Source organism: Melanostigma gelatinosum (genome assembly GCF_949748355.1).
Source record: "Melanostigma gelatinosum genome assembly, chromosome: 9".
Classification (NCBI taxonomy): domain Eukaryota; kingdom Metazoa; phylum Chordata; class Actinopteri; order Perciformes; family Zoarcidae; genus Melanostigma; species Melanostigma gelatinosum.
This window is the reverse complement of record NC_136642.1, coordinates 12,068,911-12,083,848: the sequence shown is the minus strand read 5'-3', so window position 1 is coordinate 12,083,848 and position 14,938 is coordinate 12,068,911. Positions and strand designations below refer to the sequence as shown.

General features: G+C 43.0%; 2 protein-coding genes and 1 pseudogene across 3 annotated transcripts; 1 reads left to right on the top strand and 2 right to left on the bottom strand.

The window, feature by feature from the left end:
* The first annotated feature begins 157 nt into the window (after nt 1–157).
* Nucleotides 158–1,715, top strand: LOC306782729 (annotated as a pseudogene). The gene is made up of 3 exons (XR_013773162.1): nt 158–194; nt 1,265–1,432; nt 1,512–1,715. The product of XR_013773162.1 is annotated as an uncharacterized misc_RNA (transcript).
* A 323-nt stretch (nt 1,716–2,038) lies between these two features.
* Nucleotides 2,039–10,258, bottom strand: msh5 (mutS homolog 5; the record flags this gene model as incomplete). The annotated part of the gene is made up of 24 exons (XM_079276172.1): nt 2,039–2,320; nt 2,394–2,531; nt 2,738–2,884; nt 4,116–4,190; nt 4,471–4,620; nt 5,282–5,408; nt 5,620–5,738; nt 6,354–6,421; nt 6,516–6,603; nt 6,708–6,788; nt 6,915–7,024; nt 7,165–7,237; nt 7,338–7,466; nt 7,563–7,625; nt 7,751–7,889; nt 8,225–8,270; nt 8,375–8,457; nt 8,617–8,652; nt 8,937–9,046; nt 9,143–9,264; nt 9,378–9,431; nt 9,728–9,808; nt 9,959–10,082; nt 10,163–10,258. The coding sequence occupies 24 exons, from the start codon at nt 10,256–10,258 to the stop codon at nt 2,039–2,041; spliced, it is 2,541 nt and encodes an 846-aa protein (XP_079132298.1).
* A 1,423-nt stretch (nt 10,259–11,681) lies between these two features.
* Nucleotides 11,682–13,582, bottom strand: LOC306782801 (SPRY domain-containing SOCS box protein 4; the record flags this gene model as incomplete). Its single annotated transcript, XM_079276249.1, has 3 exons — nt 13,522–13,582; nt 11,894–12,687; nt 11,682–11,812 (listed from the first exon to the last, which is right to left on the bottom strand). Exons 2-3 carry the CDS (start codon nt 12,636–12,638, stop codon nt 11,682–11,684), a joined length of 876 nt encoding a protein of 291 aa, XP_079132375.1. The 5' UTR covers nt 12,639–12,687; nt 13,522–13,582.
* Between the last annotated feature and the right edge of the window lie 1,356 nt (nt 13,583–14,938).

Sequence of the window (14,938 nt, the reverse complement as noted above, 5' to 3'; positions counted from 1 at the left end):
GCGAAAGTCAATGGAATGTTCAGCGGCACTACCAGAGCCCTGACGGAGGCGGATCTGAAGAGCACCACAAACTCTATTCTCCAAAAGGTACATATGCTTTTGAATAAAAACCTCTCTGTCAGCAAACACTGAGCACGAAAAACATGATCACGGGGGTATGATTTACTGCAGGGCGGTTGCTTTAGACTGCAATGGTTAGATAAACTGGCAGCTGAGTGCAGATTTAGGAAGTGTAAGCTCTCCTCATAATGAACCCAACTTACTCTTTTATCTGCTCGTCCACCTGAGCTAACAAGATGAGAGGGAATAAGCCTTATTCCCTCTCATACCACCAATCCTTATTCAATAAGGATTGGTGGTCTGACTGAAACTCATCTTATGGCCCCGAGAAGGAGATTAGCCCTTTTCCAGGAGCACTGAGGCCAGCCAATACGGCAACTAGCTGTGCTCTCACAAGCGCCAAAGCTAAACGTCTCAGAGAGATGCTGTGACATCAAAAACTACGAGGATAATCACGTTTTAGTGTCCAAATATGCTGTCTCCACAGTTATTTGAACATAAACCGGCATAACGTGAGCTTGACAACGGGGGTTTTCCAGTCACGTTTGATAAGCAGTTAGAAAACTTTTGTGCGTTGTCACATATTTCACACTGCCACTGAATTATTAATTGTAGGAAGAAGCCTCTCTGCATTTTCAAGCGCCAACGTGCGACAGGTTATGTTATTGTGAGGGCTTGTGCGGTACATTGTGCGAATATGTAGGGGTTGTCTGCTGCCAACTCTTTCTATTAACTCCAGTATCTGTCTGGTTAATAAAAACACGATGCAGCCCTAAGACATGGACCCCACCCCTGAAAAACACAAGTCATCCACTCAAAGGAACGCATTCCAGACTGCTGCAGAATAAACTAAATATTTCGGAGATTCTCAGGGTATTTGGCAGAATGTGCCTCATCAGTTTGGCTTGATGTCCTTCAACAGCGCTCCAACACTTTCACACATTCAGCACCCCCTGAATAATTAATGTGTCCAACAACACATTACGTAAATGCCTCGAAATCTGAATAATTCAAAGCTGTTCATCCATTAAACCGTCAATAAGTGAGTATTCTGCAATCTTGGTGTTTCTTGCAAAACAACTGTTAAACAATTATCTTGTTGTGGCTTTCTCATTTGGCAACATATGTTCTGTCCAAATTCATGCCGTTAAAACTGAACTGCTGTATCAAACTCTCCTGTTTCTGTGCTGTTTCCTGGACTCAGGTGAGGAAGAGGAGCAGCTCGAGCAGCTCATGGAGTCAGTGGGATTTGAGGAGGATGAGAAGTTGCTGGAGTGTTTCCGTTGTGACCTGGGCTTCTGGGATGCCTGCTACACCACCGAAACCATCTGCAGCGTCGGCGAGCGCTGCTACACGGGCCGAGGGAAGGCAGGTGTGTTGGATGAGATGATCCTTTATTAGCCCCACAGTGGGGGAAATGTTGAACTGAAAACCACGTCTTGTCTTCACAGCGGACACTCTGGACGTGAAGACTTTGGGAGACCACCGTGGAGCTATTATCTAACAACACCATCTTGTTCATGACCAAAAACTGCTGCGACGCTTCCTTCTGCAACTCGGCGCACAAACTTCCAACCGCCACACTTTTGTACCTGACCGTGGATGTGCTGACTACCTGGTACCTCTCTGAAGCCTCAACAGGATCACAGTAAACGAGCCGCTTTTATTTATGTTGTCAAAAGCTTTACACAATTTAGTTTACATAGCTAGAAAATACTTCTTTGGCATAAACTAATTATTTTAGAAAGACTTTAATCCAACCAAAGAGACCATCTGTTTGTACCATATTTAACGTGGTACTTCAACCGAAAAACCCATGCAGTAGAATAAATGTCAGACTGTAATATAATTCTTGTCATGTATGTAGAGGTGGAGCATCAGTTAGCTCTCTCCCAAAACTAGCTGAAAACCGTCAACAGTGAACGAACAAACTGACCACAGAGCTGCAGAAACATGTTTGCGGTGGCAGCGGAACAGTTCAGCTGCGGTTCAGCAGCTCCCCAGCAGAGGGCAGGATCTCCTCCTTCATGAAGTGCTGAAGGTCCAACTCTGTGTCCTCCAGGTCGAGGCTCAGGAACGCCTCCACCAAAGACCTGCACCTGTCGGTCACACCCATAAAAAATACTTTCACATACACTGCTCTCTTGTGTTGGTTTGTCATTCTGTGGAGCTGGAGGTTAACGAACCGTTTCGCTTGCTCATCCGACGATGCTTTGTCGATACGCTTGATGAGCCTGCCCGTCCTGTACAGTTCAGAGACCTGATCACACACACACAGACAGACAGTTAGTCTATGCGAACATGCTTATGCGTATCTGTGTGTGTGTGTTTACCTCCACTCCTCTCTGCACGAGGCTAGTTGGCAGGCCTGCCAGTGTAGCGATGTTGGCAGCATAGCTGGACTGGCAGATTCCTTCCTTCAGTTGGTACAGAAACACCAACTCATCCCCATCCACTGCTGTCTCTAGAGTCTAACACACACACACACACACATTGATACATAACCACATACACAATAAAATAAACGTCTAATGAGGTAAAAAAGTGTCTCATTAGCTAGTTGGTCATTTGGAAGTTTGCTGCAGCACATCAGTTTATTATCACTGAACACAATCACAAAGTGCTTCAGGCTACACTTCGTCATAATGCTAAAGCTCAGTCGAGTATCTGTCAGTACCAGAAGAGACAGCAGGCCAGAGGAGGGCAGCAGGGCCAGCTGCAGCAAACTGTGGAAGTTAGTAGCCAACAGCACATGAGGAACATCCACCGGAGATCTTCTCAGCCAATGAGACATCGAGGCAGCCAACAAAGAGAGTCCATCCACCTGAGGGGGAACAATAAACAGTTGTGTTTCTGAGCGAGGATGAAGCTTCTACAGGTCGAACTCGACAGTCTTCATACAGATTAAGCATTCCTGCCTATTGGTCTCTGGATAAAAAAATGCTGCATCCTGATACTGTACAGTAAAAAATATCGAAATGTGGGGAAAGACAGAAAGGTGTGACATGCAAAAACATAAATAAGCAGGCCTTGTGGTTTTATGTGCACTTTGGTGGTTTTACATCAAGCATTTGGTTACACAGTACTAATAGTACTCCGATACAACAGAAACACAGTTCAGTTTGTGGATTTAAAACACCAAATGTTAGCTTTTGGGGATTTATGTTTTTCATGAATCTATAATTAAAATGGCAATAACTGATTTTATTTGGCCACATGGAGCAGTGAAAACAGGTTGTGGACACAGCATTGACATATTATCGCCTTTAAAGTTGACAGCAGTTACAGAGCTGCAGCATTATTATTACTCATTTGTTTCAAACCACCTGACGAATATAAAAGTCAGTGATTTAGGTCTGGTTTTGGTCTCTACCTGCTTCTGAGGCAAATATCTGACTCATGAGCTGATAAATGCTTCACTATCTTCACCAGCTTGTCTCTAACTGTGTCTGTCTGCTGATTGGTGCTGAGCAGGTCGTGCACAGTGGGGTTTTAGCTGAAAACAGCAAATCTAAATAGATTATAGCTGCTTTTAGTATTTGTTGTTAACAAGCTAAGACATAACTCATTTAACCCACATTAGTCATTTTCTATTACTGTTTTCTTCTAGGCTCTGCCTCCCACATCTGTATCTCTTTTTAAGATAAATGAAATTGGTTTGGACCTCGTCCGTCCCTCTCCAGAGTAACCTGGCAGTGATGGAGGACAGCGAACATGATGTTACTCAGAGTGAACTCTAATGTCTCCTAGCATCCAGCAGGAAATATAGCTGCCAACAAGTATTTATGAACCTATATTCAAAATTGTATTACTTCTTTTGCGTGTAAGATGGCACACATTAACGCCTCAATATCTGCTGGTCTGAACAGCTGCTGCTGTTTTCTTGCTGATAGGTGGCACATGTTGGGCTGACCCGAAGGTCTGTTCGTGCTGCAGCTCTAAAGTGGATAATACTGGATTGGTTTCAGGGGCCTCACAATAATGACACTGTGTGTCCTTGTTACGTGTATACATATGTACTTAATTCACAAAGTGCTGGAACAAGTTTCTCTCACTGTGTTAGTTCCCTTTCCAAATTCATCGATGAGAACCAAAGAGTTGCCAGTACTGCTGTTGAGAGCCTGGGCCATCTGGAGAACAGAGACACAATGTGTTATACGACATTTTATTGTGAGTGTGTGTGTGTGTGTGTGTGATGGCAGTAGGCAGTAGCTGCTTGATAAAAATGTCTTGACAGGTGGAGAGTGGGAGTGGAGCTGGAGGACAGTAGCATTGGAAGTTCACATCTTTTATTTCCTCACCCACACACACTGACACATACACACACACACACCTACACACACAAGCTTGTGTGCATAAATGTGTATGTGTGTGTGTGTGTGTGTGTGTGTGTGTGAGTGTGTTAGGTACCTGGTTGAGGTCTATCATGAAGGTGCTGAGGCCAACAGACACAGACTCTCTGCTCTGCATGCGGGTGAACATCCCGTCCACCAGACCGATCTCTGCCTCCTTTGCAGGCACGTCTGAGCCAATCAGAGCCATGAACACGATCAGACCCACCTGGCAAAGTCAAATCAGAACAAGGCAGGGGTTGGGTGAAAGGGGGGCTGTGGTGTGTACTTAAACAAGTGGGAGTGGAGTCACATCAGCCTCGAAGTCAGAGCTCCTCCTAATGGAGTGTAAAATGAAACCTCATTGTCACGCTTAATTACGGCGCTCTAAATGGGTTTTCTGATTAATTTGTAAAGGACAGCTTCAAGGGTTCTTCTGATACCAGTAATTAATAAGGTATATAGTTCAGAAAGGGGAAATCTTGAACATCATGTCAGCTGAATGCTGAGGTTATAGTGCAGCTATAAGCGCTGAAGAAACAGATGTTGAACGCAGATTATGTGTAATTATGCAGATTCTTTTTTAACAAGTATTCTCTCCCACTTTTCCACGCGTCACTGGTATTTTGTTTATTTAAATTGTTTTTTTTAGTTTTGCTGTATCACCGGGCGTAGCAAAAGATAAGCAATAAAAAAAACAAATCAAATGCCAAGTTAATTTCAAGCGGACAGGAAACTGAAACATGTACAAACTGGGTCACATGTAGAAACAGACGGCGCAGTGTCACAGTTACACAAAAGGTAGAGCATATCACAGCAAGTGAAGGAGCAGTTCATCACGGGGCCTGTTACTGAGATGATCCAGTTGTGTATTGTTCTGACCGTCCCACCTGCTTGAGGTAGATGCTCTTGCCAGACGAGTTGGGCCCGGTGATGATCTTGACTCTGCCCTGCGACTCTGAGCTCTGGAAGGAGTTGGCCACAAACACAGGAGAGCACAGCTCTAACAGCGGGTGTCTAGAGAATCGCAGAATACAGACATCTATCAGTCCTGTACTGCAATGTCATCACAAATAAGAACTCCGGGTTTCAGTGTGTGTGTGTGTGTGTGATAAGCAATCAATGTGAGATTAGTTTACATGACATGATACTTTCATGAAAAGTTTGACATTACATGAAGAATGAGCATACGTGGATACTTGTTTCCATCTAGCGTGCGAGTGCCTACCTGCCCTGTGTAACTGTGATCTTTCTGTGGCTGGTCAGTTTGGGTGAGGTGTAGCCGTACTCTTGGGAGGCGGCGCTCATGGCCATCAGACAGTCCAGCTCGGCAGTGAGATCCAGAACCTACAACAACAACACACATATTTAACACCCGGACGGCCCTGAGCAGACGTTTTGACCAATGAAAGAGCAGCAAGTGATCCCAAACTTAAGTGTTGGTTGTACATGTACAAAAGAGACAGAAGCTGTGTGTTTAGTCAGGTTTTGGTGGGAAATGTGAGTATTTGGAACCTACTGACCATACAGATGAACGACAAAGAAGTGTTGCAGGAGCAGTGCGATCGTTTCATTTGTGTTTGTTGCACAACCCCGCGATCAGTTCGTATGAGGAAACTCATTGTTTAAAAAAAGATTCATTTAATTGCTTAGTTGCAAAAATAGCTGCAACATTTGAACCACAGCTAGAATATTGTAAACACAATTATTCATCATCTGAACCTAATACTCATTCTGCCCTCAAAAATAACAATAAAATCTGCATCTGCCATCTGTCACGAGACAAACACCACTCCAAAATAAGTCTTAATGGGATCATAATCAACATGTTCAACACAACGCACACAGGGAAAATATGTTAGCTAATCAGAACAAACTCCACTTGCACAGATTGACAACAACTACTTTCATGCACACGCTCATTTCATCAGTCATGTTTCAAATCTGGAAGTGCACACCGACCTTGTAGAGCGAGGCGCTCCTCTCGAGGATTGCGCTCTGCAACTGTGTCATCACTGCCGTCTCCATGTCTGAGAAACAGAAAGCGTAAGATCATGAAAGCCTTCAATGTCAGGTGCACAGCTATCAGGTGAAGGTTTTCCATCAGTAAGAAGGTAAAAGGACCTCGAATGACACAGTGCAAGTCTCCTAAGAGGTCGTCCAGCTCCTTGGTTCTCTGGCTGCGGTAGTGCAGACGGTCCTCTGACAGAAACTAGCAACACATAGACGCAAGGAAAACAGTATTACAGCACATGAGCGTTTGTGATTTTGAAGAACACAAACAAACAAAAAATGTTGACAAGATCATACACAAACCATGAAATCAAGCCCCTCTATCTCAAAATCCTCTTTCTCCACCATGCTGGGCAGGCGAGGGACAGAGAGCAGGAATCCAATCTGTAAGGAGAATTTAACAATGTTGACCCGAGTGCTTCCACCAGTTATACAGTAAACAATGTGGGCTCAAGCCAGATGACTTAATAAAAATGTTGAAAGATAGCTGTGTTGACATGACGCTCAGACCAGAGGGATGTAGATGACGCAGCAGGAGGGAATGCGAGCGTCCAGGTGTTCCAGCTCTCTTCTGGCAACATCTGTCAGGAAGTCAGACAACCCCATCATCCTTCTCTTCTCTGACAGAGGGAGGGAGCATGGTTAAACACTTTAAATCAACCGCCATGCAACCGTATCAGTGCTCAAAAACACACGGTGAGATTTGATCAGGCCTTTTTTAAACTGTTCCAGTTTTTGAGTCCAGCACGGAGGCGCTTACTCTCATCGATTGCTGGGTCTACGTTCGGTTTGATGGTGAAGCGGTTCTCAGCTATGCTGGTTTCAAAATCCACCTACAAATCAAAGATGGAGTCACACTCATTAACACTGCAAAAACAGTGGTGAACTGCTGGCAACAAAAGCCAGCTGTGTGTCATTTTGCGTGAATCTCACAACTCGGCTGATGAGGGAGGCAACGTGGTGGAGGTCATCAGAGAAGCCTTCACTGATATCACGAAAGAGATGGATGGACTGAGGCAGGTGTCGCACCGTGTCCCTGATACACACCACATTGTACACCGTCTGACAAACACACACAAACGCGACTTTTTTACAGATTTATTCAACAGGCCCTGTCACACGGATATAAGGTGTGTGTGGTGAAACTGTTGCTCCAACCTTGTAGAGACTCTGCCAGTCGGACACTTTAGTGTGAGAGAGAGACATCCTGCGCAGAAGAGTCTAACACACACACACAAGCACACACACAGTCAGGCAGTCATCATTTCTTAGTTCACACAGCATGTAGAGGGATAAACGATCACAGATTTGGAGGAAAAAAGGAGATCATGAGTCGGAGTAGTTACTGGTATGTTACTGATGTTGCGTAGCGACGACTGCAGGGTGCTCAGGGCGTCGGAGTTCCGAGGTGACGTAAAGAAACGTATCACTTCCTGTCTCCTGTGTAACACGGCCAGGTCTTGTGTTGGCCGCAGAAACCACTGGCTGAAAGAGGAGAGGAACCCACGACCACTTATGGTGCTTTAAAGCAAATAGTACAAAACTAGTATACGTTACATCTTATGTCTGCCTCAGAGTTAACCAGATGTTGTGTGTATGCAAAAAATAATGGTTGCAGTAGTGGTGGTGCTACTGTTACACAGCATGGTGGTGAAGTCTAGTTTAACTGAATACGGAGGAAAGAAACAACAACCTTCTGTTATAAAATACTTATTTTCCCTTTTGATGAAGTAAAGGTTCCTTCATTATTATTTTTGTTGTGATAAATGACATCAAAACATTTTAAAAGTACCAATAAAAAGACCACAGATGTTTCTCACCGTAGCAGTTTGGAGCCAAACTTGCACCTGCAGCGGTTCAGGATCCCTACAACACACAACATGAACATGAATCTCTTGTAAACACCAACAGATAAGACAGAGACAAAGAGAGTAATGATGTCCTGATTTGCCACTTTCAGGGCCGCATACCATAAAGACTGAGTCCTTCCTTTTCCCCAGAATGCAGCTTGTACACTGATGGGTGGAGTTCTGATTTGAAGATCTGCAGAACACTGAAACAAATACAAAGTCCATGTTGATGAACAGCTGCACTGTAGGTTTTAGTTGTGGAGCAAGGAACAACAAATGAGACATTTAGGAGATCAGCATCAGCTTTAAGGGACATGCGTATGTCGGGTAAAGATAATCTTTGTAGTGGAGAACAGTCTTACCTGTAGGTATCCGGGTCAATGCAAACAACACCTTTACTATATTGTGAAGAAACAACGCACATTTCACAGGAGCATCATTTTCATTCACGAAAACATCTGAATCTCACAAGACGGTCATCGAGTGGTACAGAGATAAATGTAATGCTGTAAATGTACATGTACTATGAAACACAATGCCACAAATGCACACCGATAACACACTACAATCTGTGTAACTAAATACAGAGTGGTAAAAAAAACATTCCCTCATTGACAAAACTCTTTTAAGGTCCCCATTAAGTGTTTGTGTGTGTGTGTGTGCAAAGCTACATGTGTCTTACAGCGTGTAGGCGTTGAACTGTAGGATAGGAACTCCAACACTGCTGTCTTCCAGCTCCACTCCCACTCTCCTCCTGTCCAGACATTTCAGCAGAGCGCCCACTGCCCTCAGCTACCCCAACGGATGTACACACACACACACATACAAAAATGATTTTGTGTTTTGAGTTTGTGATCGATGGACTGATGGATAGGATGACTGGCTCACCATCAGGTGTGAGTCGAAGGAGATACAGGAGGAGAGGTAGGACATTTTGTCTCTCTCTGAAATGGAGGCAGGAAGGAAAGGCAGATGGGCTGAAAGCAACCTCTGCTTACCGACCTCCATACCTGCGAAATCAATCCGTTCATTGTGTGAAAAACATGCTAATTAAATGCAAAAACATAAATTCCTGCCTAAAATTGATGAGGGTATTGGATATTATAGGTGTGCGTCTGTTTACCAAAGTCCACATATGGATAAGTAACAACCTCTGGTTTGTAGTCTGGGTTTGAACCTGGGATACAACAGAGGCAAGTTTAAAAAAAAGAAATTCAAAAATATGTTGTGTGAAAGTTATTGTTAAAGTAGTGTTTTCACATGACATAATTGTGTCAGTGAAAGCCTTTTAAAGCTGTGTATAATATCTGTATCACTCTTATCCCTTATCACACTATCTGGCTACGGTGTCAAGCATCCCTAATCTCATTTCATTCCCTTGACCTAGAATCTACTTGTCTCATATCGTGTGAAAACAACATTTTCTGTGTGTGATATTTCTCTGTCCCATGCTGGGATTCTCTCAGCACTCACCAAGTTGTTGCAGGAAGCGTGTCATGCAGCGCTCCTGCTTTGCACTCGTAATTATGACCTGGGGACTGACCTCCTGGAGGACTAAGTAGAAAAGAAAAGAGGCACGAGACACATACAGGATAGTAAGGCAAGCACAACTGTCAGTCTCTAAACATCAAAATGATTTATGAGCGATTGAAAATACATGAAAACCATGAAGAGACTGTGAAACAGGCTCTGTGTATTGTTTACCTCTGGCCAGCAGGTGGAGGTCGTAGTTGTCAGGAGTGTCTCTCATAAAGTGTAAAGAGGAGTCCTTACTGTCATAGAAGCAGAGGCCCATCTGTCCATGCTGGGCTAAAACACTCAGTAAAACCTGGTAATACAAAAAATACAGGAGTGTGCATCTGACTGATGCAACTGCTCTGCCAGTGTGACTGTGACATGTGAGTTTACTGTAGGTGAGTCTTCCTCCTCTTCTTCATCTCCATTTATGCCCGGTGGACCAAAGTTCAATCCTCCTCCTCCTCTCAGACTTTCCAGTTCTGCCATAACCAGTTCATTCTAGATATGAACAGTCAAATACAACTAATGTTGTTATCGTTAATTTGACTTTATAAAAACCACAATCATTACACTGAACTTGCATGAACAACATGTGTTGAGCTAGTTCGCAGTCGAGGGTAATAAATCAACCAGCAACGGTTAGCCGCCATTTAACTTAGTGGTAGCTAGGCGAGTAAGCTAACGTTGGCCGTTAGCTAACGGCTAACGTTAGCCGTTAGCTAACGGCTAACGTTAGCCGTTACCTTGAGCCGAGCTAGCCAACGTTAAATACCGTTAATCACAGTCTCGTTATCTATGGAAAGCCGTTAACTAACATAAGAGTCACTTACAGGACGGGTCGGGACTATTTATAGCAACGTTGATGTTGAATAGTTGGTAAAGTTGATAATAAGCTCTTCTGTGACAATGTTTGTGTCAGTTTTCAGGAGAGCAGCTCAGTTCCTTTGTGATGTTGTCACGCAGTAATTATTTTATACTTCTAAAGTCTTTACTACTTCTCACACTTTAAAGCCAGGATGTTGGGAAAAACATGATAACTACACTATAATTAAAATGTTATTTATTTATTTTATTTTATTTGGCAGCTGCTGAGCTAGCAGCCAGAGAATCTGAGTAATCTTTAATTTAACCACGCAGATGCTCATTTAATTAAAGATGCAACTGAATTTATGCAGTTTGTTATCATTGAGCAATAGGTTCATTCTGAAATTTTATTAATTCATAGTTTTGTTTACAGTAATTATTTATAATATAATTTATATATATATAAAATATATTATTTATAATAAAAGAAGCAACCGTTTCATGTCATCATCAATGTGTTTTATGTTAGTTTTATAATGAGTTAAATGTCAAGATTTAAATCAGAGATCTGAGGCTCTCTGACCTAAACGGGCCTCAACTAAATTTCCTGTAATCTGGCCATTTCGTAACTTGTTTGGTGTAATCATGCCTGTCTTTTATTATTCATCATTATCAGTACAAGGCTATTTCATCATTTCCTCCACAGTCAGTGAAAGCAGATGCGGGTTCATATCGACCCCAGTGCAGTTAAATGTTTTGGCCTTTTCTTCATTATAATAATTTGTCCCTTGTTACTGAATGTGGTTTATGTTTTTCTCATTCACAAAATAATTAACAGTAATAATGACAAAGTTAAATTCAAATGGGAGTCATTTATTATATACACAACAAAACAAACAGAAAGAAAATTCCTCCCAGCTCATTGTTAATGCTTTGAAACCTCAGTGAAATGCATATTATGTTGTAATAAATAAGACAATATATCCATTTGTATAGCTATATGTGTGTACATCATTTTTTCATTTAAAAATCAAAATTCTTGGTACACTTCAGTGATTGACAAAATGTTTCCTATTGTTTGCGTTTGTGCATGAATACGTGTACATCAATGAGTAGAAAGCAGGTAGTGCTGGAGACAAGGGGGTAGAGGCAGTTTGTCCATTTCAGTGTGCCTCTGTTGCCCTAAAATGTGTCGAATTGACAGTCCACATAGAGCCATCAAGGCAGGGGGATCACCTGGGAGGGAAAGAAAAAGTGTTTGTGTTTTAACGACTCAGATCTAACCAAAGCAGATCTGTGTAAACACCTGATACTCACGCGTGGCGCCGTTCAGGTATCGTAGTCGTATGCTGGCTCCTCCTCTCACGCTGCTCACTGCTGGGAACAGCTCCACTCCACGAGGGAGGTCTTTGAAAGCAACGTCAAGGAAGCTGCCATCAACAACAAACCCCAGAGTCCCTGCGTCGGCATCCAGGACCAACAGGATGCGCTCAGGGATGGGAAGAGCTGTCTGTGCCACCTTTGTGTGTGATGAAGTGGAAGACGGTGTCCTAAACTCCTCCATAGCCTCAGAGTGGCATCTCCTCCTTGTTCCTGGGTAAGGTCCCAGACTCTGCCCAGCATGCCAGAGCTGATTGGTTTTGAGTTCCCAGCCCCAGGACTGCGAGTCTCTGCCAATTAGCACGTTGTACCCCGAGGTCTGCAGAGGGCAGCTCTGCCCGGAAATGCCGATGACGGCGTGACTACCTCTGTCGTTGGGGCTCCACAGCAACTCCCAGACATGAAGCCCACTCTTCACCCCCATGTCTGCCCTCACCCCGTCGCTGCTCAGCTCAACAGGTGAACGTGTCACTTCCTGTTTGCATGTCGACAGCAGGAAGTGAGGAGAGCGGTGCACTGAGCTCCAGTGTGAGCGACTGTCTCCTGGAGCAACCGGAAAAGAGTTCAAAATGACAGCAAGGCGAGAGGATGTCGGGACAGCCAGAGGAGGGAAAGCTGATGAAGAGGAGAGAGGGCTACTGTCCGCCCTGCTGCACAGCCAAACTGACAGTGAGACACCCATTGAGCCCAACACACAGGCAGGGCCACTGCCAAGTATCGTCAGAGAAGAACTGTGGAGAAGATGACAAGACACTACTTTATACACGGGGGGAAAAGTATTTACTCTCAGCTCCAGTCAGTTCAGAGTTAATATAATATGTGGTAAAAGTACCCTACAAAAATATAACCGAGTAAACATAGAAGTTTGACCTTTTATCCTAAACAGAAAAGGGCTGCAACTAAAGATACTTTTCCTGATTGGTGAATCTATTTTTAATAAAGAACTATGGTGGAATAAAGGACAGAACACAGCAGAATAACATTCAGTCGTGGGAGAAGTATTCAAACCTTTTACTTAAGTAAAAGTAGGATACACTAATGATTCCATTATAAGTATTCGAAACTGCAATTGAGTATTTAGTTAGGAAGTGCTAAATTGACTTACTGACTAAAAACACCCACTATTCAAGCAAAATGGTCTCTGTCAAAGTTATAATGTATTAAATTATTGGTTAATCATCACTGATGCATTGACATTTAACATTTTAACATTAAGCAGATATTTTATATACTGTTATGGTTTTTGCATTTGCTGTGTAAAACATTGTATCTTCTCATTAAAGGTTTTTAAAATGTATATTGGCCAAGCTGTCAGATAAATGCAGTGGAGTTAAATTAAATAATGTATCAAACTTGTTCTTACTTTCCACCTCTGGCTGAGGTAGAGTAGAATAAAGTAAGATATACACATATGGTGTATTAAAATAGCGTGGAAGTGGAGCCAATAAATAAGTAGAATAGTAACAAAAGATAGAAAGTCTCCACGTGCACACATTAAAGGTGTCTTGGGTTATTTCACCTGTTGCAGCAGGTCATTTAAAACAATCAGTGTCTTTAAATCTTACCTGCTGTCCTGCTGAGTCCCTCTCTGTGCTCGTTGAACGCCGGCTGTTTGCAGACATCCTCTATCTGTGTGTTTATAACGGGCTCTTATCAAGCATCTCCTGCGTCTTATCGCGGCTCGGTAACGTAACCGCTACAACACGTTCCGGTGTTTTGGTTGTGTTATTCGGGACGACCTCCGGGACGGGAACAGCACAGTCCATATCTGACTGACGCCAGACAAGAGCTGCAGTGACAAGGACGCGATATCTCGTGACGTGTTTGTAAACTGAAAAGAAACCGCGGCGATAACGTTACGCATCCGCCGTCTTGTAATGGAGGAGATCACGAGCTATTATCAAATCTGTATCTATTTTTCCCCTCAAATTATCTTTTTTTTATTATTATTTTTTTATCGCGTTCTGTAATGAATGTAAACGTAAATGGCGAAACACACAACGAGGATCAAACTCGGGCTTTTGTAGAGCAAGAAGAGGAAAATAAAATAGAAGCCAAATCGACTCATTATTCCAGAGAGCGCAGGCGCATGAAGAGGAACGGTGAGCAGGGAGATTTAAACCCTGGACGCTGTCTTCGAGAAAACATGGACTTACTGGTCCAAAATGTCTTTGGCAAGAGATAAATAGCTGTAAAAATGGCCAGGAACGTTCATACGAACAAATTTGCTCTCCTCACGATTTATAGAAAAGGCCTGTTGTGAATTGGGTTGAGACGGTTTGTCATTTATTTTAAAGTGGGCCCCCAGACAAAAAGTTTGGTAAAAACTGAATTACACGACAATGAAAAAAACATAGACCATATCTGTCACCCTAAAAATCAAAAGAGCTTCCACAAACCACATTACACGAACACAATGAGGACGGGAACTTGACTGAGCATTAAGAAGTCTATCCCCTGTCGTGTGTCCTAGCAGAAGATAACCCATGCAGCATGTTCCAAGTCACTTTTTGTTTCTTTTTTGTTTTCTGATTCCCACCCACAATCCCTTTCCCTCTCTATATGTCGTGTGAGTAGTAAACAAGGTTAATGTGTCCAATCTGTTCAGCCTTGTTGAGGGCTAACAGCCATGACTGAGGTTTGTATTGCCCACAAGCCTGACCTACTTTCATGCAAAATAAACATGAGGAAGGTAACTCATTTAATGATTTGTCTGCACAGAGATTGGATTTTATGAGGGTCCTTGTACAAATCTCCACAGGCCGCTCTGACTTCAGGTGTATTTAACACCAGTAAGGCAGATTATTGAGGCAGATGTCTTTGTCTTTGTACTTCTTTAAATGACAAGCACAACCTGATAAGAAAGATAAGGAAAAACATGTCAAAAGATAAATGCTTGTTGATTCTGCATGAGGAAGTTCATCACCACACAGATAAGCAAAGCTCCTGTAGTTGTAGCACTCATGCCAATCTTTTTTTCCT